This window comes from Dysidea avara, chromosome 10 (assembly GCF_963678975.1).
Source record: "Dysidea avara chromosome 10, odDysAvar1.4, whole genome shotgun sequence".
In the NCBI taxonomy this organism is placed as follows: domain Eukaryota; kingdom Metazoa; phylum Porifera; class Demospongiae; order Dictyoceratida; family Dysideidae; genus Dysidea; species Dysidea avara.
In genome coordinates this window covers 26,033,462-26,055,509 of record NC_089281.1, presented here as the reverse complement: position 1 = coordinate 26,055,509, position 22,048 = coordinate 26,033,462, and the positions used below count along the sequence as shown (strand labels likewise).

General features: G+C 39.7%; 8 protein-coding genes across 8 annotated transcripts in view; 5 read left to right on the top strand and 3 right to left on the bottom strand.

Annotated features, from left to right (window-relative positions):
* Window positions 1-136, top strand: part of LOC136269175 (MMS19 nucleotide excision repair protein homolog) — a 72,131-nt gene extending 71,995 nt beyond the window's left edge. Inside the window, exon 33 of the mRNA XM_066064665.1 lies at window positions 127-136. The gene's annotated coding sequence lies outside the window, so the exon portion shown is untranslated. The remainder of the gene's footprint in view (window positions 1-126) is intronic.
* Window positions 137-2,263: 2,127 nt separating this feature from the next.
* Window positions 2,264-3,678, top strand: LOC136268084 (uncharacterized). The gene is made up of 3 exons (XM_066063316.1): window positions 2,264-2,438; window positions 2,905-2,966; window positions 3,149-3,678. The coding sequence occupies exons 1-3, from the start codon at window positions 2,373-2,375 to the stop codon at window positions 3,525-3,527; spliced, it is 507 nt and encodes a 168-aa protein (XP_065919388.1). The 5' UTR covers window positions 2,264-2,372; the 3' UTR covers window positions 3,528-3,678.
* On the bottom strand, window positions 3,562-11,061 carry LOC136268075 (UV-stimulated scaffold protein A-like). Its single transcript, XM_066063304.1, has 13 exons — window positions 10,872-11,061; window positions 10,363-10,693; window positions 10,189-10,309; window positions 7,090-7,466; window positions 6,754-7,037; window positions 5,704-5,865; window positions 5,592-5,652; window positions 4,892-5,014; window positions 4,711-4,834; window positions 4,594-4,659; window positions 4,063-4,107; window positions 3,928-4,012; window positions 3,562-3,879 (listed from the first exon to the last, which is right to left on the bottom strand). The coding sequence occupies exons 1-13, from the start codon at window positions 10,979-10,981 to the stop codon at window positions 3,780-3,782; spliced, it is 1,989 nt and encodes a 662-aa protein (XP_065919376.1). The 5' UTR covers window positions 10,982-11,061; the 3' UTR covers window positions 3,562-3,779.
* On the top strand, window positions 10,757-15,525 carry LOC136268078 (vesicular integral-membrane protein VIP36-like). Its single transcript, XM_066063307.1, has 10 exons — window positions 10,757-11,252; window positions 11,309-11,424; window positions 12,539-12,653; window positions 12,706-12,788; window positions 12,844-12,939; window positions 12,990-13,055; window positions 13,281-13,395; window positions 13,449-13,522; window positions 13,653-13,707; window positions 15,283-15,525. Exons 1-10 carry the CDS (start codon window positions 11,108-11,110, stop codon window positions 15,435-15,437), a joined length of 1,020 nt encoding a protein of 339 aa, XP_065919379.1. The 5' UTR covers window positions 10,757-11,107; the 3' UTR covers window positions 15,438-15,525.
* Window positions 15,483-18,236, bottom strand: LOC136268073 (unextended protein-like). The gene is made up of 4 exons (XM_066063301.1): window positions 16,733-18,236; window positions 16,590-16,661; window positions 16,395-16,520; window positions 15,483-16,350 (listed from the first exon to the last, which is right to left on the bottom strand). The coding sequence occupies exons 1-4, from the start codon at window positions 18,147-18,149 to the stop codon at window positions 15,674-15,676; spliced, it is 2,292 nt and encodes a 763-aa protein (XP_065919373.1). The 5' UTR covers window positions 18,150-18,236; the 3' UTR covers window positions 15,483-15,673.
* Window positions 18,207-20,981, top strand: LOC136268076 (general transcription factor IIF subunit 1-like). Its single transcript, XM_066063305.1, has 7 exons — window positions 18,207-18,349; window positions 18,399-18,480; window positions 18,535-18,719; window positions 18,768-18,929; window positions 18,985-19,081; window positions 20,036-20,096; window positions 20,150-20,981. Exons 1-7 carry the CDS (start codon window positions 18,306-18,308, stop codon window positions 20,896-20,898), a joined length of 1,380 nt encoding a protein of 459 aa, XP_065919377.1. The 5' UTR covers window positions 18,207-18,305; the 3' UTR covers window positions 20,899-20,981.
* On the bottom strand, window positions 20,885-21,906 carry LOC136268080 (uncharacterized). Its single transcript, XM_066063309.1, has one exon. It carries the CDS (start codon window positions 21,826-21,828, stop codon window positions 20,947-20,949), a length of 882 nt encoding a protein of 293 aa, XP_065919381.1. The 5' UTR covers window positions 21,829-21,906; the 3' UTR covers window positions 20,885-20,946.
* Window positions 21,862-22,048, top strand: part of LOC136268085 (26S proteasome complex subunit SEM1-like) — an 11,408-nt gene continuing 11,221 nt past the window's right edge. The window contains exon 1 of the mRNA XM_066063317.1: window positions 21,862-22,019. Coding sequence (XP_065919389.1) covers window positions 21,938-22,019 — 82 coding nt within the window. The 5' untranslated portion in view covers window positions 21,862-21,937. The remainder of the gene's footprint in view (window positions 22,020-22,048) is intronic.

The following is a 22,048-nucleotide window of genomic DNA, read 5'->3' as shown; positions in this document are numbered from 1 at the left end:
AAAGTGATCTTCCTTTGTCTCGAGCTCATGGCTGCCTGACCCAGACACCAAGGGGAACAGCAATACAGCAGACTATCATCAGAGATAATAAACATACTTGCCCCCTCTATTATTATTTTTTTTATTATTATTTGTTAATTGGTACAAGGAAGACAAAGTCTTATAAAAACCAATCTCAAATACATCTAAATAAAATCAAACCGGCGGTCATATAAAAATACATCTACTTTAGTCTTAAAGATCAGTACATTAGGTGCAGATACAATTTCGTGGGGTAAGGTGTTCCAATCATTGACGATTCTCTGTATTATCTCTGCTATCATCATTAATATAAACATGTTGATCGTGGCCACTCAAAAATGAGATCACTTCTACACTATACATGCATATTCAGATAAACTGTTCAGAGCTCTGTTCGGTTGTTCTAATAGAACATAATGCTTTCTAACAAAGTTGTGCTTGTTTAAAGGCCAGTGCATTGTCTTCTTATTATTAGTATATGCAAGTAGCGCCAGTGGCCAAATTCAAAGGGATTATTCTCTAAATGCCACAAAAGGTAACCACTGCATGATCATTTATGATCACTTCATTCTCATTTGCTGCAGACCAAAACTTGTGCAGTGATTCAAACCTAAGTATGTCACCATGGCAACTTGACTGCAGAAGCCTAGTCTTATGTAGAGGACAAACATTATGAACATATGAATATCATGCAGTTATGAATTCTTGTTTTGAGTAATTTGTGTAACTATATGTGTAGAAAATTGAATACTATACCCTTGCAGTGCATGGGGAATGAAACTGGGATAGTTTATACAGGTAATGTCTGAGCAAAACAGTTTCATCAAGTAAGCACCTGATAATTACTGACTGTTCTATTAGAGTAAACCCATGCTGTGTGATCATTGCACATTTGTTTATAATGTAATATATGGCAAGTGGCTGAATGTGTACAGCAACCACTGCAAAACTTTTCAGACAACATGTTTCTACATGTGTTATAAAAATTTGGAGTAAAAATAAAAACAAGCAGCACAGCTATAGTCTACCTACTACTGGTGCATAATACTGTTAAACACCGAAAAGTTGTCCTGCAATAATTCAACAAGTGATTGCTCAGTACTTTTGGTCACGTTTTGGTGTTTGCTTCTTCTTTTCAGCCTCCATACTGAACTTCACAGAGAAATTCATTAATTGTTGTGCCAGCCAAACTTCCCCTTGGAAGAGCACTGGCCCTTACCAACTGGCTTCTGAGTTGGTACAATATTTCAATTCTTCAAGATTCTCCTGAGCCTGTAACAGTCTCTGCTTTAGCTCAATATAACTTGTTTATCTTGACCACACCTTGTATACACAACAAACAGTATACATCATGACACAATCCCACTATTACTTGAAGCCACTTATTGACAGATGGCATGCAGGTAACTGTTAGTACACAGCATATAGCTATCCCTCAAGTTCTCAAATATGCTCTGGTTATCCTCAGTCTCTGCCAATACCAATGAGTTCTTGCCTTGTGGCAGGATAATGGTATGTGAGACTACCAAACTTCTTCTAGCAACACCATGTCTCTCTAAGCCACTAGCTATACCTCATAGCTCTGCAGCTGCATGTGCTTGCATAAACCTTCAGGTTTGCTTTTGCATGTATGTAAGGCAATTAAAGTATATACTTCTGAACTGCCATGTATAGCCTGGCCGCATGCATTGGAAAACCAAGTTCAACAGCTGAAATGTTGCACATGAAGTATTTGGCAGCTATCTACCCCCCACTCCATTAGCAAGTTTTCTTGTCAAAATTCCATGGCAGTTCTTGCATGCATGCATGCATGGTGCATGAAAGAGTATGCATACCATTATATGCTCCATATGGTATATGCAGGAATAGTGCCCCTCAGTGTCACCGTGCATGACTCCAGTGTTGAAGGATTTTATCACTGGAGTCATGCACTCAACATTCATGCAGTCTCTGGGTCTAGTATGAGGCTAAATAGTGCACTGCATATTGTACAGCAGCCATAGCTATAGCCATATAGACTACATGTACAGTTATCAGACCTGCACACCAATCAGCTATTGACTGACTTATTTTATTATTGCTTTACAGATCCACTCATAATAGCTATATCACTTTTTATGGTGTCATAATCAGGATACACAGGCTTTGCCTTTACATTCTTATACCCCAGGGTTATAAGTGTACTATTATGTCATAATGACGTCAGTTTGCATATGCTATAAAGGGACTCGCTATAAAGGAAGGTGGTGTATAACGTCTTAGTGTTATAAAGCCGGTGTTTTGTTACAAATAGCGTACCATACACCCGCAAAAAAGGAAGCAAAGCTTTGAAGAGTAGTACAAGGAGAAGTATGAGCTTGACATTCGGCGCGGAGTCGTCCTCTGGATCATCAACACCTTTATCATCATCATCATCGGTATGAGATAGCTCAGATAGCTAGTCTACTTTTCCGGCGTACCGACTAAACTGAAGTGTCACAGTTAGTCGACTAAAAGCGTTACTGGCAAGGTCACTGGGCCATGATTGGACTCGGTTAGGGCTAACCAGAAACTTTTGCGGCCTCTCTAATGAAAAAAAAAGACCTGTTGCCATTGTAACACTCGTTGTAACATTTGGAAGGTTATTCTTGAATAGCTAGCTATGCCAGTGTAACCATAGATAGCATGGTGTAGGCTCTAATATCAGTGGTCATGCCTAATCTGGCTTCTACGTAGCCTATGATAGCTAGGTTCGTATTACAGTTATAGCACTGTTTACTGCATTCATCTAGCTAGTAGCTACACTGTAAATTCTAAATATAGTCCCAGCAAAAGCTATAATATATTGAAGCCTGTATGACATGATCTAATTACTAACTCTTATTGCTTGTCTTGTTATTATAGGCATCAGATCTATTAGCCGATTATTTGGACGGTCTGAATCTTAATGGTACCTATAAGATAAAGTAAGTAAACGTAGCTGTTCACATACTGTACAATAAATATAATTTATATTTGGCAATACAAGTATTTTGTTTCCTTGCATGTATGTTTCTAATTTGACATAGCTATAATAGATTCCATCACCCTTAGCATATGTAAATATGTCCATGCATAAGTCATCTGCCATTTGATGGCTACTTTATAGGGGCTATGACTATCAAGTATTGGGACCAATAAAGGAAGCCACAGTTTGCGAAGACAACATCCCCACAATAAGATATAGAGCACCAGAAGTCATGACATTGGGTGAAGCCCTCCTCTACTGCAAGAAGTGCAAAAACCTGTGGTCTTCACACAACACGGTGATCAAAGTTAATCTTACTGATCAAGTCATCACAAAGAAGTACAAGCAAAAGTGCAAGAGCTGCCTAATATGGGCTACACCGCTCTTCACTGAAGATCGTTTTGCTGTCATATTAGAGAAAGCTGTTAAGAAAGGTGAAAAAGGAGATACAACAAGACCTTTATGTAATGGTGGCGACCACATGAGTCATCTCTGTGAATGGTGCAAAAGATCAGGTTGATTTTTATAGTTGAATCTTTTTTCACATTTTACGGATACTGTTATGGATACTTTTTTATTAAGATTACTAGCTATTGTATGTATACTTCTGTAGTATAAGTTGAGTTGTACATGCATGTGTTATTACAACAGTGTAATAAAAAAAAGTTTAAGACGTCATCAGCATGAATGTGCAATTTTTAACCACATGTCAGGAAGTTCTGGAATAATCTCAACCTCAAGAAAGGTCCCACAACCACAACACTGACCACAGTCATTTTGATAGTGCATATTTGAAGCTGCTGGAAAATTTTTGCTGATAACGTTTCTCGTTGATCCTGTCCATAGCCTCTGCCACTCTCTTTAGAGACTTCCTGTGATTAAAGACCAGTATAAAGTATGGTGTATAATAAATGGCTTACTTGTTGAGGATCTTCTTCTCTAGTCTTGAACGAGCAGAGTTCTTCTTTGCTTTAATGTTAGTCAGTCCTTCCATGGACTCCTCAGCTAATGGGAGTTTGGGTCAGACTATTATTGAGTAGTTTAGTAAGCTGTACCTTTCCTCTTTTTACCCTTCTTCTTTGACTTCCATTGTAGTTGGCCTGGTATTATAGTAGTGGAGAAGAATAAATTGACACACACACACACACACACACACACACACACACACACACACACACACACACACACACACACACACACACACACACACACACACACACACACACACACACACAGAGCCTATGGCAGCCATGTGAGACACAGCTATTGCCACTCGTTGAACCAGCACTGAGATACCTGTGCATCACTCAGGCACTCGAGTCTTGTGTCAGGACTACAGGAGGACTGTCCAGGCCTCACGGACGGAGGCCACAGAACCCAAAGTTTCACAATGACCCAAACATTGCTAAGCATTGCTCAAGGAAATAATGACATTATAGCAACTTGGCATAACCGGGCATCAAACCTGGAAACTTTTCAATTGGCCTAGCCACGCCTAGCCACGCCTAACAGCACACATGCATCATGCACGCACCCCACCCATATACGCACACACACATTTATGCACATTACACACACACATGTACCAGTAGCTGCAGACACTTCCTCTTCAATGTCTTCCCATGATAAAGCACTTTCTGCTGGTTGATTGGCTACATACAATGAAGTAGTACAGTAGTTGTTGTGTTGATGTGTGTCCTCACATTGTGTCTCTTGTTGTGTCTCACTCTGCATCTCTTGCTGTGCCACATTTTGTGTCTCACTTTGTGGACTGCCCACCACCCTACCCTGCTCATCACGTGCCACTATAGGCCCATGGAATGGACACTACACAGTGTAACATACTGCATGAAATACAAGACAGATGTATACACTAGTACATACCTTGACACGATCCCTTCTTGGACACAATTTTCCACTGGGTAATGGAGCTCTACATGCCCACTTTACAGGCTCAAATTTTCCTTCGAAAGTAATCTTCCTGTGTCTCATGGCCGCCTGACGCTCCTGTGTGGACACAAGGAAGAACGATAGACTATAATTAAAGCAACTTGTTAATAATAAACATTGCAAGGTGCAATCTTGCGGTGTTCATAGATACCACTATTATAGCTCAGACAATTTACTTGTATATTCTGATAAATTAAAGTCTACTCAGTTACTCTAATAGAACATACCCTTGCTAACAAAGTACTGTGTAGAGTCTGGTTATTAAACATATATGCTTAATTTTTTTACTATTAACATGTTAAGCATGTGTGCCTAATAAAAACATCTCATGTGATTTGCAGTCACCATGTGCAACAATATTTGTCTATGCAAATCCTTCATTTCCCTTGCTAAAAATAGTTGGCCATGCATCACGTGAAATTTCAAGCCTAGCATTTTCTGCTACACCTCGTATTGGAACTTCATGTTCGCATGCGCTTATCAACAATGAGAAAAAGTGTGTGCTTAACAATCAGACTCTATGATATGTGATTGTTTTAGAACATTAAGGGTCAGCATATTGTCTTCTCTATTCTATTAGCAAAATTTCAAAGGAGCTAGCTATTCTCTAAATGCCATAAAGGGTAATCCCCACCTCATTTATGATCACTTCATTCTCATTTGCTCCAGACCAAAACTTGTGTAGTGATTCAAACCTAAGTGTGTCACCATGGTAACTTGGTTGCACAAGTGTGTGTGTGGCTTACTGCAGCACACTTGGAGTACAGTCGGGATATCCCCACTCATACAGGTCAGTATCAAATCGTACAACCGGTGCCTGGGAAAGAAGAGCTGCCTTGTGACTACATGGATCACCTGAAGAATCTTTGGTCTGAGCATGTTCTATACCAGTTCCAGTCTCCATCAATCTAGTATGTAGAAAGTAATAACCTCCCCCCACACATTACTAATAACAAGAGTTCATATTTTACATTTGTATAATATTTGTCACCATACAAATATTACAAACTCATAGTGTTATCACTTGACAGCTGCTGCAATATATACAGCTGGATAAATGGATAGTTCACACAGACCCTTCTATTGTCTGCATGCAACATCAAGCAAGCAGAATCTGATAATTACTGACTGTTGTATTCTACACATTTGCTTTTTCAATGGAATAAATGTGAACAGCAACTACTGCAGGCATACATGTGTGATGAACATACAAGCATCATAGCTATTCTATGTTCTGCACAATAAATTGTCAAATATTAAATGTTGTGCTGGTCTATTCTACTTAGTTTTCAACACATGATTGTTCTATTAGAATACTTTTGATCACAGTAAGCATTGCGCAGTGGTGTAGCTAAGGTGGGTACTGGTAGGGCACAGGCCCAACCAATCAGTTTAAGTGCCCTACCAACTCAACTGGTCACACTAGATCGAAATACCCTAATAGAGCAGTCACCCTAATAGAGCAATCATCCTAATACAACAGTCAAACATGTATTAGTATAATACTAGAATGATAAACTGCTTAAATTGCTCTCGTCTTCAACTTCAGAGAATCTAACTTCAATTTTTTTTCCCGGGGGGCATGCCCCCAGACCTCCTAGCACATCGTGATTACTGCAGCTTGTCAAGGGTGCCCAACCAATCCTTCAGGGCTAGCTATGCCACTGGCATTGTGCAACCCCAATTTGGTGCTTCACCTCAAACTTTTTAAAACACCAGGCAGTCCCCAGGTGTTCAGGCAGCAGATGTGTTACAACTGATTACAGTAAATACTCCACACTTCATCAGATGCTCACTTTTGCTTTTGCTTCAGAGCCAGTAGCTGTGCCTCCATCGAGGTGGGATCTACTGATACCTTAGAGGATTCCCCTTGCTTCTTCCCTTCAGTCTCCATACTGAACTTCACAGGGGCATTCCTTGTTGTCCCAGACTTCCCCTTGGGGGAGCACTGGCCCTTATCATTTAGCTTCTGGGTTGGAACAATGTTCAATTCTTCATATTTTTCCTGAACCTGTAACAGTCTTTGCTTTAGTTCAATAACTTGTTTTAGCTCATCATCTCGGCCACACCTTGTCAACAACTACACAACAAACAGTACACTATCACACAATCACACAATCTCTAACTAGTACCTGAAGCCACTTATTGACAGATGGCAGGTAACTGTTACTACACAGCATATAGCTACCCCTCAAGTTCTCAAATATGCTCTGGTTGTCCTCAGTCTCTGCCAATAGCAATGAGTTCTTGCCTTGTGACAGAGTAATGGTGAGACTAAATTCCCTTCCAGCAACTCCATGTCCCTCTAAACCACTGGATGATGATGACGGTCCTGCTACCTCAATCCATTCCTCTTCTTCTTCGTCACTGCTGTTGTCATGACTACAAGTGGTATTAGGAGCACTCTCCATAGGGAAGAAGTCACTATCCCAAGTGTCCATGCGCGGTAGTAGCAAGTTGAAGCATGTGTCAATCTCACTCAAACAGTGGTGGATATCCGGTGTGATGTCTAGTAGAAATGGTGGGCAATATAAGCTAAAGGAACCATTCATAAAGTGTCTTTGGAATGAAACACTACTCACACAACCTAGTACACTTTTCACTTTTCATCAGCTGCATTTGAGCAACTTACTTCTGTGTACAGTACAGTGGGTGTCTGTTATAGTTAACTGACAGGGTGTTGGTATAATCTAATATTAAACACTGTTCCTATACAGGCCACTCCAATCACAGAGAAGCATAATTTATAGTACTGAATCACTACCACAAACCAAAATGCTCTAATTGAGCAGTCATTTCAGCATTCAGATAAACTACATTTTGACTATCCACTGAAGTGCTTTTGTACAATAACAACCATTTTATTCGAATAATGCTGTCATCTTGAGCAACACAGGAGGCTGTATTCAGCGTTTTTATTGCTATACTACTATCAAGAGTTCATGATTTAAAAAAAGGGAAATAAACTCTTGCTATTATTGTACAAAGAGATGATACGAACAACACAAATCATGTTCCAATATATATTCTTTTTTAAAAATCATGTTTCATAATATTCTCTAGACTAAAATATGAATGTTTTCACCACCCAGGGGCATCAGAGTAGGTCCAGCAGACACAGCACTTAAATTGCCATAATATACTCTAGTAGAGCAGTCAGACACTCTAATATAACAGTCAGTTGTTCTAGTACAGTATAAAATCCATCATATAGTCAACAAAAGTAACTGATAATTATTTTAAGGTGAAAACTATTGACACCAACCAGCAAAAATTAGACAAAACTTTAATAAAAAACTGTTAACTAAAACGAATCCTCAACCATTTATTCAATCAAATCCAGGATCCTTAACATTCAAACACCGATCCCAGCTACCCACTCTTCCTTCTTTTCTACCTTATAAATGCGAGCTAAGACAGATGCTCTATTAAGAAGAAGAAGGAACCATGCCCAGTGAAGAAGAAAACTCAACCCTAAACCAACCCTAAGACTTGCCTGTAAAGCATAACTTTATTTGATGTCTTACGAAGGTAAGGCCACTTCAACTAAATCTTTTGTTTCTCGGACTGAAACTAGTTGAAAAGTGGGTAGGTATAAATAATAATACTGTAGGTGGTAATAATTTTATTTTTTAAACTGAAGCTATGGCAACACGTGTAACTACGGCGTTCGATAACAAACTATTAGTTATGGTTAGTACATCTAAATGACCAAACGTCCATCCATAGTCTGCTTTTAAAACTCTTCTTGTAATAACCAAGCTCGTCCCATGCATAGCAGATATGGATGGCCAACAAAACATCGACACCACAAACTCACATGATTAAACACGTGATTTTTAAAAATCAACAAAAAACAGTTCATTTACAAATTTTATGGGTCGGTCAAGTCCAAGAAACAAGAAATTTTAGTGAAGTGGCCTAAGTTGTTGGTGAGTTTGAGGCGACTAGGGTTGTAGGTCACAAGGAAACCATGCCAGCAAAGCCAGCCAACTTTAGTAGCTCTTACCAAAAATTACCTTCATACAACTTGATAATTCAGTTGTTCTGGCCAGTGCCTTTGGTGGCACTTATTGACACCAACAGTTGGTGTCAATAGTCACTGCATTAATCAAACAGTACAGTAGTATTGTTTAAGTAGCAATCCCCCCAAAAAATGACGTGCGCTGCCTATATTAATGCTGCCTTTTAAAACCATCTTAGAAACATCTTACGTGATGAAAATCACCTTTACAGAATAATATTAGTCCAGATAACATCAAATACAGCATTAAAAACAAGAGAACACTCACAGGTGGCTGGATATAGAAGTTTAAAAAGATCACCAAAACTCAAATTTTCATCTGCCAGCACTGCCTGCCAGCCCACCTGACCACAGCTGCAAGTAACTTCGACATAGGTTCAATATCACTCGTTTTAACACAACAATCTATTTACTTGATCACAATGACACACCCTCTTATTATTTGTCCAGCTGTAAAGCACATGTGTGACTTGTTCTATTAGGATGACTGCTGTATTAGAGTATCTCCCTTTCATCTACCAGGGTGTGTGTCACTATTCATATTTTCATTGCACATGTATAGCTGTATAGCTGTATGCTATAACAAAAAACCAAACAAACTAATATATTAAAATAAAAATGAGGTACAGTAGGGATCCAAGTGATAAAAAGTAGTGAAACAAGCAATGAATGATGGTATTACAGCATAGTTCAGTGAGAAAATCCCTACTTTAGCATTGAACAAATCACTGTTGTAACATGCCAATGTGGGGATTTTCCTATGCTATAACAATACCATCATTCATCACTTATTTCACTACTCTTTATTGCTTGGATCCCAAATTAATAATTTTAATATACTAGTTTATAAGACAAGCAAAGGATGTGCCACCCCGCTGCAATCTGTTTGAAAGTTTTAGTTACCTGATCAATCCAAGATTGCTTCCTACTCCCCTGCCACCCCTTCTGAAAGCATTTGACAAGGTATCATGTTTTGCACTAAAAGTTGCATGTTTGTTAGCAATATCAAGGATGTAGCCACAGAAGATGAGACACACTTGACTGCTCTATTAGAGTAGCTGAATCTGTTACAATTCTTTATACTACTCCACTAAGGTGATTGCATGGGCTAGATGCTTAGAAAACTTTGACATCAGAGCTACACACAAGTTGAGTATTGCCTTGGTTACATTATTGAATATCATGCACAAAATTTGTAGATGAATACCTTTCATTTCTTTCTGTACAGTTGCCAGTCGCTGCTCTATCAATAATCTCGTCCTCCGTTCCTCTTCTTCCTGTCTCCTTTGCTCTCCTTCTGACCATGCCACCAAGCTATCAAAGTCAACCTGACAATGACAAACAAGTGAACCACCCACACCCCACATAGTGACATACGTACTTTCTTGTTATACTTGAGAAATTCATACCCCAACTTCAGTTTGGGATAGGATGAACCAAACTTATCATGCCATTGTCTTATTGCTAGTAGTGTTTGTTGTTTCAGCTGGCTGGCTGCAGGATAAGGTGGAGGGAGGGGCTGGTCTGCATCAGTTTCTATAGTAACCTCAAGCAGCTGCTGAAATCTTGATATTAGGAGCTCTCGAAAGAGGTGAGATCGTAGGAATAACTCGTTTGAAATTTGAAATGCTGAAAGTCGAATTTCAGAGTGCGGTTTTGTGAGTTGGGTCATCAACAGGTCAAATGCTCTCTCCACATATGCATCACATGATCTGCAATAACAAATAACAATAACATCATTACAGATTAATTTAAAAAATAAAACAACTGAAACCCCAGACATGAAAGACAATCTACTGATACTTCGACTATACTAGTGTAGCGTTCTCATACTATAATTGTACTGGTGTAACACGCTTACTACCAAATATTAGTAAGCGTATTACTAACTTGCATATTTGTTTAATTCTTTTCAAGTGTCCCTGGTGAAGGGAGGGAGCACCAGTACGAGTCATAGTCTCTATCAGTTGCTTTAGTTCATTGTAGACGTTCAGGTCCATTGTGGGCGTAGTGAAACGTCGACCTCAGAAACAACGACTAGTCGATTACGGGTCGATTAAGCAGTAAAAATTATGATCGACTACCCGAATATTTATAATCGATTAACATTGACACGTTGAGGTCTCATGGAACTGTCACGTCGTGGCGTATTCACTGCTCTAGTCTTAACAGTGATATTGTCTGTATCAGCCGAAGTGCTCAACTTATCTGAAGAATTAGAAGAAGATGGATATTTTAGGAAGGAACATTCGTTAACAAAACCGTATACAGGTAAACCACCGAGTGATCTAACAATGACCAGGAATCAGTCATGGCGACTGTTGCAGGTGCAGGGATGGACATACCCAACTGGGACTTTGTTGGTAGTACAATGGTAGCAAGTAGTTATATCAGATTGACTCCTGATAGGCAGAGCAAACAGGGAGCACTCTGGAATAAGATAGTATGACATGTGTAACGTGTGTGTGTCTAGTGTGTGAGTGACTGTGGTGTAGTGTGTTCTTATGCGATACATCATTAAAATTTAACATGTGAATTGGTTTTTTTGGTAAGATGAAATTCTCCACTTATTTTCATGTAATTTTAAGATGTGAAATAAGATAATCAGCAACATTATTATGACTTTTAACTGGTGAAATAGTTTCCTAGAAGAATCCACACAGTGTACAACAGTTATTATATGGTACACTAATGTTCACCACAACACTATACATGACTTGCATTAGATTATTTTCCCTCTACTTTGTGACTCAAGTAGTGTAACATACAGTGTTACTAGTAGCTAGCCAGTTTTGTCATGTCGGGGTGGTTTCAAACTTGTTGACAGGTGGAACATTATTTTGTGATATTTTCTCCTGGTAGAAATTACATGCAACAGTTGTTCTATCCCAAGCAGTGTCTCATTATACTGTTTTAGTGGGCACTACCATATGTTTGACAGTGCAAGTAAGCACTGGCAATGGTTAGCAGTTTTTCCGTGCCAATACAATTTAGTTTTTTTCCATGTCCATGCAGCATAAAACCCCTGAGCACTGCCCATGAACTGTGTTATGAGCAACTTAAGGGGTATACAAGCTTCAACAAATAAATATCATGGCTGTGTGCATATTCAGTATCAGGGTCTTTAGAACAGTCATAACTTGTCAGACTTATGTGCCTTTTAAGAAAGACATATAAATCAGTGGTAGTCGTGGAATATGCAATGCAGTGAAACCCTTGTATTGAGGACGCTTTGGGATCAACCGTAAGAGTCTGGTCAGTTCACATGCTAAGGGATTACTTTTACTATTTGAAATCATTACCAAATACTCATGTGCCCCTGATTAACAGGTTTCGCTGTACTGAAATACCTGTCCACTGCTGTTAAACATGTAAAAGCCATGAGGTCTTCTCCATGTGTGTGTTTGTGTGTGTGTGTGTGTGTGTGTGTGTGTGTGTGTGTGTGTGTGTGTGTGTGTGTGTGTGTGTTGTGAACAGTGTTATCAAGAGTTTACACTCTCGATAATATGGCTCTCCATGGTGTTAGCTCTTGATGTTTACTCCGATACTCCACATAGCCAGTACATATGCACAACTGGGAGATACTAGTACAATTCTCAGTCAGTGGATCAGGCAGACAACTATTTGGTGATGGGTTTGCATTCTGGTACACTAAGGAACATGCAGAGCTAGGTAAGCGGATCACATGATCCCACAATGATTCCTTTTGACATCATTACATCAGGTCCGGTACTTGGCAACAGAGACTTCTTCACTGGTCTTGGAGTATTCTTTGACACGTACAGTAATCACAATGGTGTACATACTGTGAGTGTGGTGTAGTGGGTGTATATTGATAGTGTAGGATCTTCCCTCCCTCTAGCACGAGCACCCTTACATATCAGCCATTGTCAGTGATGGCGGTGTACATTATGACCATGATAAGGATGGCACACATAGTCAAGTGGCTGGTTGTACTGTAAGAGTGTGTTAAATGATGCTGAGTGATTGACTGACTGTTTGGTGTAGGCTAAGTTCCGTAACAAGGAGCATGACACATTCTTTGCTATCTCCTACGTGGACAGGGAGTTGTCAGTAAGTGTGTTTATGTTACTATGTATTTCACAGTACGTGTTGTAGTTTGTGTCATGTATTCTGCTACTGCAACTGGTGTCACAGCATCTGCAATATATTTCTTAAACCCATCTTAATTTTGGCAACAGTGTGAGAATGCATACTAGCCTTCTCCTGCCATGTTGTGGAGCCTATTTAAATATATTATTTTGTGTTTGTCATTGTGTGTATACCTGTTGTACACAGGTGTTCCATAATATTGAGGGTGACGATAATTGGGCTGAGTGTTTCAATGCCCCCAACATCGACTTACCAACTGGGTACTACTTTGGCTTCTCTGCTGCCACTGGTGATCTTGCAGGTTTGTCTGTTTGTCTGTGTGTACATCTACTAGAATATTTTGGTGACCGTCAGACAATCACGACATCATATCAGTGAAGGTGTATGACGTTGACAGTGAAGGTGATGAGAATGATGATGGGAAAGAAGTAAGTGTATTGTGTGTACCAGAAGAAGTTAGTCAGGTTAAATATTTTGTGACATCAAAGAAAGTGCACAAAATTACAAAGCATGACCTCATCCATTACTTGTTTCATTGCCTTCTCTCCACTTTATAAGGAAATTGACTGGTCCACTATCACTCCTAAAGCTGCTAATTCTGAGCCTAAAAGACGTGAGTTAAATGTACTGGTGTACAGCAACACTTATGTGTGTGTGATGGTGTATTGTGTTGGCAGACAAATTACCAACTTTATTCCATCTCTTCTCATTTATGTACCTGAGGTATAAAATTTGTGTTAGAAAATGGAACGCTTATAAAATCCTTTGATCTTTGGGAGATAATGAGGTCTTTAAAATCACTAATAGACCTCTGGAGAGGTTCTCTAAAATGATTAGAGACCTATATAGCAGATAGGTTCCAGTAGAGGGATTCACCACACAGCACACCTCACTACTGATCACTGATGTGCTAAGTAGCATTGCAGATTTCATAGTTGATCACTGATCTGCCTCCTCAGGAGGCAGAGCAGGTCAGCGAGGTTTCTTTTATAGATAGCAATACAAGGAAAAATTAAGTTCGATTAGGAATCATAGAAAACAAGTTGATGCTGTGCTACTCCTAAAAACCAGGCGCCCAGTAAACACTATTTGTTTCTTGCCTTATTTTGTAACAATACATGCAGTTCATTAAAATTAAACGTATTTTGTAATTCACCAATTATTTCATAATTCCAGCAATTACATTGCTAAGCATCGCTATGGAAGCATAACTCAAGCAAACCACTTTAAACCACAAATTACACACAGAAGTATCTTCTTAACATGTTTTCATATGCAAATTCTCTACACAAAGCTTTTGTTTGCAGATACACCCCCCTTTCAACTCGAGAAGATATGCCATTCCTGGTAGCTTACAAGGCCTGTTGCGCTGTTTTTCAGTCACTATATGCTTGTTATTGCACGTAGGCTAACCCCTACTGAACTGTTTCACCTGGTTTCAGTTACCTGGCACACCCCTTCAAGTAAACACGGCAAAAACCGGAAAGTGGAGCTTTAATACAATACAAAAACAGGCTTTATTCATTGAATGAAGGTCTATTTTCTATAGCTCATGTGTGTGTGTTGGATAGACAGACATGCAGACACACGGTTTTAGCCAAACCGATTTCAGTAAACCAGGTATGTGCCTACAGCCGGCTGAAGTTTGGTTTTAAAAAAGTTGGGAAACGAGGGAGGTTGCCTACACCTGCAGATATACTAGTGAACATTTAATTCCTAATTCAGTCATTTTATATCTGCAGGTGTAGGTGACCTTATGACATGATGTTTACTCAACCCACAATCAATCAATCAATCTGAGTATAAATACACCCACACCATTTTCTAAGTCAGTTAGAGACCACCCACTCAGACCTTCATGGCTTTGCCTCAGGTTTTTAAAATCACAAAGATCCTTGTGGTAAGTCTCTAACTATTACTCAGTACATTCATGGTGTAGCATGTACATAGGTAGGTAGATTAGGGCAGTTTTTGTTGTGTTACTGGTTTTTAGTAAGCGGTCAACTTTTTTCCTTTAGTCTATGCTCAAAAGGATTTATAAATTTTAATTTTCAAGTGGTTATTTGGGCTGAAACAAGTATCAAATCAAGACTCCCAATGTATTAGTTTGTGCCCATAACCTAGGCTGAAACTTGAAAGGAATATGTTTTAGCTGTTATTATTGTTCTGTATGTTCACTTCTTTACAGCACATGTTGACAACAGTATTGGCGTTACCGAGACACGAGGTTTCCGTTATGTAACAGCTGGAATTATCTTCCTTGTCGTGGTGACTGCCATTGCCCTCACCATCTTCTACATCAGGAAAGCACAAGAGGAGAAGTCAAAAAAAAGATTTTTCTAACACTCTCATCGACATAGGCACCCCATGCTCTAGCTGCTAATGCAGTTTATAATAATAATTATACAATTTAATTTTGTTGTGAATGTTACATTAGAAAACAAGACAAACAAAAAGGGGTCACAAACAGGACACAAGATCACAAAACACAGGGAGGGTGGGTACACACATGATCACGAAATTGAAATGGGTTATTAATAAATCTGATTTAAATTTGCTTGTCACTTATTGTCATTGGATCACAGTTTTGTAGTGTTGAAAGACTCGGTTTGGCCAGCAATAGGGTTCATGGAGTCCATACTAGTTTTAGCATTATTGCGGGGTCCCAATAATGATACAGACTCGTGTATTTCTTCGTCTGACAACAGCAAGGTACTTTCGTCTGGTGAAACTGATCTACTGCCACGATGACGCTTCTTCTTGGTATGTGCTTTCTTTGGACTAGTGGTGATTTCAACAATTCCATTCTGAGCTCGCATCCATTCTTGCTTGAATGAATCAGTGATAGTAGTTTCACGGTCAGAAGAACTTGTTGTCATCTTAGCATCCCTCTCAAACTGTGTGGCCCGATAAGCAGCCCTGTACTGCATCTGTGTCACCACCAGTAGTTGACAATCTGACTTTATCTCCACCGTAAAGTCAGGTGTGTACTCTAGTGGGCCTCCCTCAATCACCTGCATCAGTGCTCGAACCCCAAAATGGCTGAAAGACCGTGAAGAGAATTGTATCTTGTCCTTGCCTACCTCTACCTGCACATTACCCTCAATAACCAACACAAACATGTTAGCAGCTCTGCCATTAGCAAAGAGAAGGCGTGGAGTGTCTTCATCATATGTCATGTTCTTTACCACATTTTGTTGTAACAGCTTCTTCAAGATGGTTGGGGAAACAAACTCTTCGTCAAATGGTTCCACGCCTGTGTAGTGCCATTATAATCATAGTGTTACTGTGACAACTAACCTGTTGATAAGAATTGGAAGATGGCTAATGATTGGTGAGGGGACAGCTTTGGTCCAGTTGTGTTGCTGACTAACCCTCCTAGGTCTGCCTGCTTCAGGTTCCTTGGCTTTAAAGTAACATTATCAACTGAAATAGCAGCAAAATGTGCAGTCAATTTTGACAGTAGCCAACATAACATCTGACTGTAACACTTACCATAACGATCTGTCTCATCACAAATCTCAGTCTGTAAGATCTCCTCAACAATGTCCTCAAGTGTTACCACACCTTACAACACAACACAGGCCAGTTATATCATGCCAAGAGTGTTAAGTGCATTCCTACACTAATCAACTTACCCACTACTTTATAAAAAGGGTCACAGTCTGTTTTGTCACTGATCACTTCAATAACAATGGCCAAATGACATTTACCAGCAGCAAAGTCCTCTAGAGTATGGTCGAGATGTTGATCAGTGTACACAGAATAAACCTCTCTCTTGTGGAAGTTTAGTACACTAGTCAGCGACACTCCATCTTCAGGATCGATGAATGCTAGATCTCTCAGAAACAGCACACCTACCATAGCATTTTTGTTTCCTTCATACACAGGAATACGACTAAATCCACTTTCATAAATTTGCCTGATGGTCTTAAAGTCAAGGAATGTATTCACCTCTAAACAAAACACATCACTGATTTTAGTCATCACATGGGCCACTGTTTTCTTCTTGAACTCCAAAGCTCCAGTCATGATATTTACCTCATCCACTTCAAGGTCTGTTTTGTCCCCAGTGACCTTCAGCAAGTGAAGTAGTTGATCACGATTGTAGATGGCTCCCAATTCTTCACCTAGTATAAAGTCTAGTATCTTACTCATTGGGAATGACACAGGAAAGGTTACTACCATGAACAAGTAAGTCAACCAAATTGTCTTTGCACCAACCCATAGTCCGTAACGAGAGCAGATTGCCTGTGGAATAATCTCACCAAAGATGACAATGGCAAAGGTTGAGCCAATGACAGCAATCAAACCATTAGTGAGGTCTCCCAGTAAAATAGAAAACGTACTGTTTACCATAACATTCCCCAGCAGAAGGGTACACAGAAGATAGTTGCCATGTTTTCTCACAGGATAAATTATCTTGGCGTTCTTTCTTTGACTCTCCGTACCACTCTCAAGAATTATCTTCAGTGAGTTGATGTCCAGTGCCATTAAACCGAGGTTGAGTCCAGAAAACATACCAGATAGAACCATCAGAATTAAAATGAACACAATACGGACGGGTAGGGGGATAGGGTTGGAATAATGTTTCACAACTCGTAAAGTTTTCCAAAATTCAGTGCCTTGATGTTCTGAAATAGCCTGATCAGCTGAAAAGCAGAAAAAGTACAAGGTACCATGTTTGGCAGTATCTGGCACATGTAATACTATCACTGAAGTATTCTCTGAGTCGTTGTCATCTAGAGTCATATTTCCAAGGGTGTGTTGAGTGTGCTGTTCATTTGGGGAGCAACTATTATCTGAGTTTACTATGGACACGCTTGTGTCACTGGAGAAATCAATTCCAAATAAACGCAGTCGCGTATACGCCTCAACAACGAATTCGAATATTCCATCTTCGTTCATCCTCACAGCATCGCTGTATGGGAAGTCAATTTCCTTATCATCAGTGAGAGGCCTGTAACCAAACAGCGTGGGCTGACACAACGAACACCTACTCGTTACCCATGTCACTAGCAATAACGTCCATGCGAAACGGTAAAATGGTTTCATTCACTGCTATTAACTCCAAAGAAATTCCCTTTATTTTCTTCTGCACAATTTTTCGAGAATGCATCACATGACAATAATTACGTCACACAAAAGTTTTATTACAGCAAGCGCGTCCTACAGAAAACGGTATAAGCGCCACTAAAAAGCTGTTAGAAGATGTCTAAGTTAAACGTGAAGGAATACAAAGTGAAGCTTGCAAAGTAGGTGATTGTATTAATGCAGGTATACAATTTTATGTCTGGTTGACAGGCAAGATAAAGGCAATACCAAGAAGTATCATTTGATGAGATTCAGGCCACCCCATCAAGTTGACCTGACAAATTTAGTGTCTGTGAGGAAGTCATTTAGGAGTGAGTACTACTATGTCATTATGTTCCATATGTAGCCCACCCTGGACAGACAACGTGAAGCAGAGAAACTTGAAGAGACACCATCACATGGTGAGGGTAGTGAATTTGGGAAGAAGAGGAGAGAAGAAGCTCGCAAGAGAAGATATGGAGTAGCTAGCAAGAAAGCTTCCCCAGATGACCAACCTTGGGAGCTGAAAGAGCATAAGAAAGGAGGAAAACAGTAAGAATTAGTAACTTATATAATACCGGCAATATTTGACTATTGTAGTTTCATTGGTCGGAAGGAAGGAGGTGTTAACTCTAACTCAGCATATTTCATGCTTACTCATTGTCAAGATGGTACATTTGAGGCTCTACCCATCGAAGGATGGTACGACTTTGTCCCAACTATTAAATACAACTACTTGGATGCTGATGAAGCTGAAAAGAAGTGAGATCTAAAGGGACATGGTGATTGTTTATAAATATTTGTTTATTTGTGTCAGGTTTGAACAGAGGCATAAGACACTGAATTATTTCTCTGTCATGTTGAGTAAAAAAGTTCAGAACAAGGAAGATGATGAAACCAAACCTTCAGAACTGGTAAACTCATTATAAGAAATTCTGTGTACATATATGTCAAGCTATACATGGGTACAGTGAAGCCAGCCCCATACATCCAGATTGTCAAGTATGTGTAGGTAGTTGTTTAGCCTTTAACTTGTGCTTTAATGTTCCTGAACTTTTGACAGACATGCCGTATAGCTGGTAATTTTCGAAAGGTTTTTATTTTCGGATATTTCGAAGAGGCTCTTCTATTTGAAAATAAATTCCCACATCCAGTTGTTCTTCGGAAATAAATTCCCACAAGTGAAAGCAACGATCTGGTGATTTGCTTGTGTATGCCTCAAGTTTTAGCTCAGTATTACTGATAATAATGGGTAAACTGTATCATTACTGTGCCAATAACCAGAAAACAGGTGATCCAGAATGGAAATTGATGCCGTCTGCTCTAAAATCTATGGTAGATAGCTACAGTCGAGCCAGTAAATTTGCTCCACTTGAGACTCCCCCAGTCTTCTCTCCAGGGATGGGGTTATTCTTTCAGTAAGTCAGTTTTGGCAAACATTCATGTATCTTCATAATTGTGATGCAAATTTATGTTTATTTGAAATACACCCGGACTTCGAAATATACACTCTTCGAAATTAAAATCCTTCGAAATTCAGATTTATCTTGCTTCGAAAATAACCCACTATATGGTAGCATGTGGACATACAAGGTTTTACATTGACTTCCCGTTGTAATTATGTCAATGGCTTGTTGAAATATCCCACCTGTTATGCTTGATATGTGTTTAAAAGTGTAGGATTGGAGACATGTATTGTTCTGGTATGTACTGCTTACAAGGTTTCCTTACCTGCTATTATAAGGATTATGGACAAGGCAAATATTTTGCGGAATCCACACATTAAAGACAGTTTTCTCCTTGGAAGTGTGGTGTCTTATTAGGGATAAAAGTTTCAATTATCACAGGTTGTACTAATCTGTTTGTAGCTGATATCTGACATTGCCCGAGGACGTGCCACCGCTGCCTCATCTGACAGTGATAGTAATGGTGAGTGACATGTATGGGATGGAATCATGTGATCCCCATCAATCAATAACCAGATGACAATAAGGCGGCAGTACCCAAGTCAAGAAAGAAGAGCCAGTCATCAATGAAGAAGAGAAAGAAGACAACAGGTGAAGAAGATGATGACAGTGATGACGGGACCACTGATGAAGGAGAATTAGAATCCCGTGAAGTGGATTACATCACGGATGATTCGTCTGGACCTTCATCAGACGAACAACGCAATGACAAGGAAGCTCAACATAAAGAACAGCAGAAGAAACAAGTAGGAGAGGCATTGGTTAGTGATAGTAGTTCAGAGTCATCCGAGGAAGAATTAGATGAAGCAGGAAAGGCTATTCAGGCTCTGATGAAGAAACATGATGATAGGAGCTCTGATTCAGATGAGGCGGAGGAGATTGATGCAATGGACCAATCTCAGTTTCTACCACTGAAAACTTCAAAGGATGATTCCAGCAGTAAGGCTGCTACCAGCAACACAAAACCTAGTGTAAAAAGGGACACTAAACAATTGGATACTACAGCTGGTAGTAGCGAGGAACCAGCAGCCAAGAAAGTAAAATTATCTACCAGCACAACTACCATTACTGTTGAAGAAGTGAAATATTACTTGATGAGGAAGCCTATTACAGCAACTGACCTTGCTAAGAAGTTCCGTAGCAAAAAGACAGACATGGACAAGATGAAGGTTATTGAACGATTAGGAGAAATCATTCAAAAGAAACTAAACGTTGAAAGAAAAACAATCCAAGGAAAAACATACCTCTCAATGAAAGAAACATAAAAATATGAATATACTTTAGTAATTCAATATACACATCTATATTACAGTTTAACCAATAGCAGTAAATGATATTTCTAACATCACTTCTCCTTGTTGTTTTTCTTCATGATGTCGGTGGGTTATGGCGTACCACTGACACAGCACAACCGTTGGTTGTTGATTAAATATTGATAGGTTGACGTTAGCTATACCCATGTGGTCATCAGATGAAAACTGGTCCTTATCAAAGAACTCGAGTTTCAGCTTGTCATGACCATCCCAGGAAAATGAGAAATTTTCGTCATATTTGGGGTTGAGGGTGGCATACTTGATACTGCTCTTGTGAGACTGCAGCCCCAGTTGTAGTACACAATATGGGTCACTTGAGAAGACATCTTTGATGATCATACCTTTACAGGCAACTAGCTTAACATTAACAATTCCGATAAACTCCACCATTCCAACACTTTCTACTGAAGTCTTGGGGCTAGCTATGGCCACCCGGCGAGCAGGCATCTTGTGCTTGCCTTCCTTTTTAATGAACAATTCCTCCACATATTTAGCTTTGATAAACTCTTCACGAACTGTTCTGTCCGTTTCTTTGCCAAACGGTGCCTGTATCCTACTAGGCACGGAGAACTCCAGGCTCTTGTTAACCAGTTCATTTCCCAGTCGCTCCATGTTGTCCACCTGCTCGTGTTCCCAGTCATCAAGACTACAGCTGAGAACGAAAGACACGTCCACTCCTAGTGACCGGTGCACACCAGCGCATTGAGTACAAATGAAAATTCCACGATTCACGCTGGCCCAGGTGGGGTTTGGTTCTAAGCAATCCGCGCAAGTTCTGTTTCCTTCCAGCTGCGCGAGAAGTTTCAGCCGTTCTTGAGGAGACATCTCATGATTGTAAGATGACGCATCGTTGTTTACACAAGTACGCGCTTCGTTGGCCATGATCAGTAGAACACACCCTTCAACTCTAAGCTACATAAACACACGTGTGTAACTAAGCGCCTCTTAGCGGCCCTCTCAATAATTTATTCTAATTAGAACGCACCACGACATGGCAGTTACAAACAAAGTGACGAAGAACGAACAAGCGTTACTAGAAGATGATGACGACTTTGAAGAGTTTCCCACTGAAGGTAAAACAGTCGGAAATACAATGACATTA

Bases quoted from the DNA above. Each gene is read 5' to 3' on its own strand.
- LOC136268078 (XM_066063307.1), top strand. From the start codon at position 11,108: ATGGAACTGTCACGTCGTGGCGTATTCACTGCTCTAGTCTTAACAGTG. The intron at 13,056-13,280 runs GTAAGTGTGTTT...TGTTGTACACAG, and splicing joins ACGTGGACAGGGAGTTGTCA to GTGTTCCATAATATTGAGGG. The intron at 13,523-13,652 runs GTAAGTGTATTG...CCACTTTATAAG, and splicing joins AGAATGATGATGGGAAAGAA to GAAATTGACTGGTCCACTAT.
- LOC136268073 (XM_066063301.1), bottom strand. From the start codon at position 18,149: ATGAAACCATTTTACCGTTTCGCATGGACGTTATTGCTAGTGACATGG. The intron at 16,521-16,589 runs GTAAGTGTTACA...CTGCTATTTCAG, and splicing joins TGATGAGACAGATCGTTATG to TTGATAATGTTACTTTAAAG. The intron at 16,351-16,394 runs GTTAGTTGTCAC...GGCACTACACAG, and splicing joins CTTCCAATTCTTATCAACAG to GCGTGGAACCATTTGACGAA.
- LOC136268075 (XM_066063304.1), bottom strand. From the start codon at position 10,981: ATGGACCTGAACGTCTACAATGAACTAAAGCAACTGATAGAGACTATG. The intron at 10,310-10,362 runs GTACGTATGTCA...TGTCATTGTCAG, and splicing joins TTCTCAAGTATAACAAGAAA to GTTGACTTTGATAGCTTGGT. The intron at 4,835-4,891 runs GTATGTACTAGT...TACACTGTGTAG, and splicing joins CAAGAAGGGATCGTGTCAAG to TGTCCATTCCATGGGCCTAT.
- LOC136268076 (XM_066063305.1), top strand. From the start codon at position 18,306: ATGTCTAAGTTAAACGTGAAGGAATACAAAGTGAAGCTTGCAAA. The intron at 19,082-20,035 runs GTAAACTCATTA...ATCTGTTTGTAG, and splicing joins AAACCAAACCTTCAGAACTG to CTGATATCTGACATTGCCCG. The intron at 20,097-20,149 runs GTGAGTGACATG...ATCAATAACCAG, and splicing joins ATCTGACAGTGATAGTAATG to ATGACAATAAGGCGGCAGTA.
- LOC136268080 (XM_066063309.1), bottom strand. From the start codon at position 21,828: ATGGCCAACGAAGCGCGTACTTGTGTAAACAACGATGCGTCATCTTAC.
- LOC136268084 (XM_066063316.1), top strand. From the start codon at position 2,373: ATGAGCTTGACATTCGGCGCGGAGTCGTCCTCTGGATCATCAACACCT. The intron at 2,439-2,904 runs GTATGAGATAGC...TTGTTATTATAG, and splicing joins CTTTATCATCATCATCATCG to GCATCAGATCTATTAGCCGA. The intron at 2,967-3,148 runs GTAAGTAAACGT...GCTACTTTATAG, and splicing joins AATGGTACCTATAAGATAAA to GGGCTATGACTATCAAGTAT.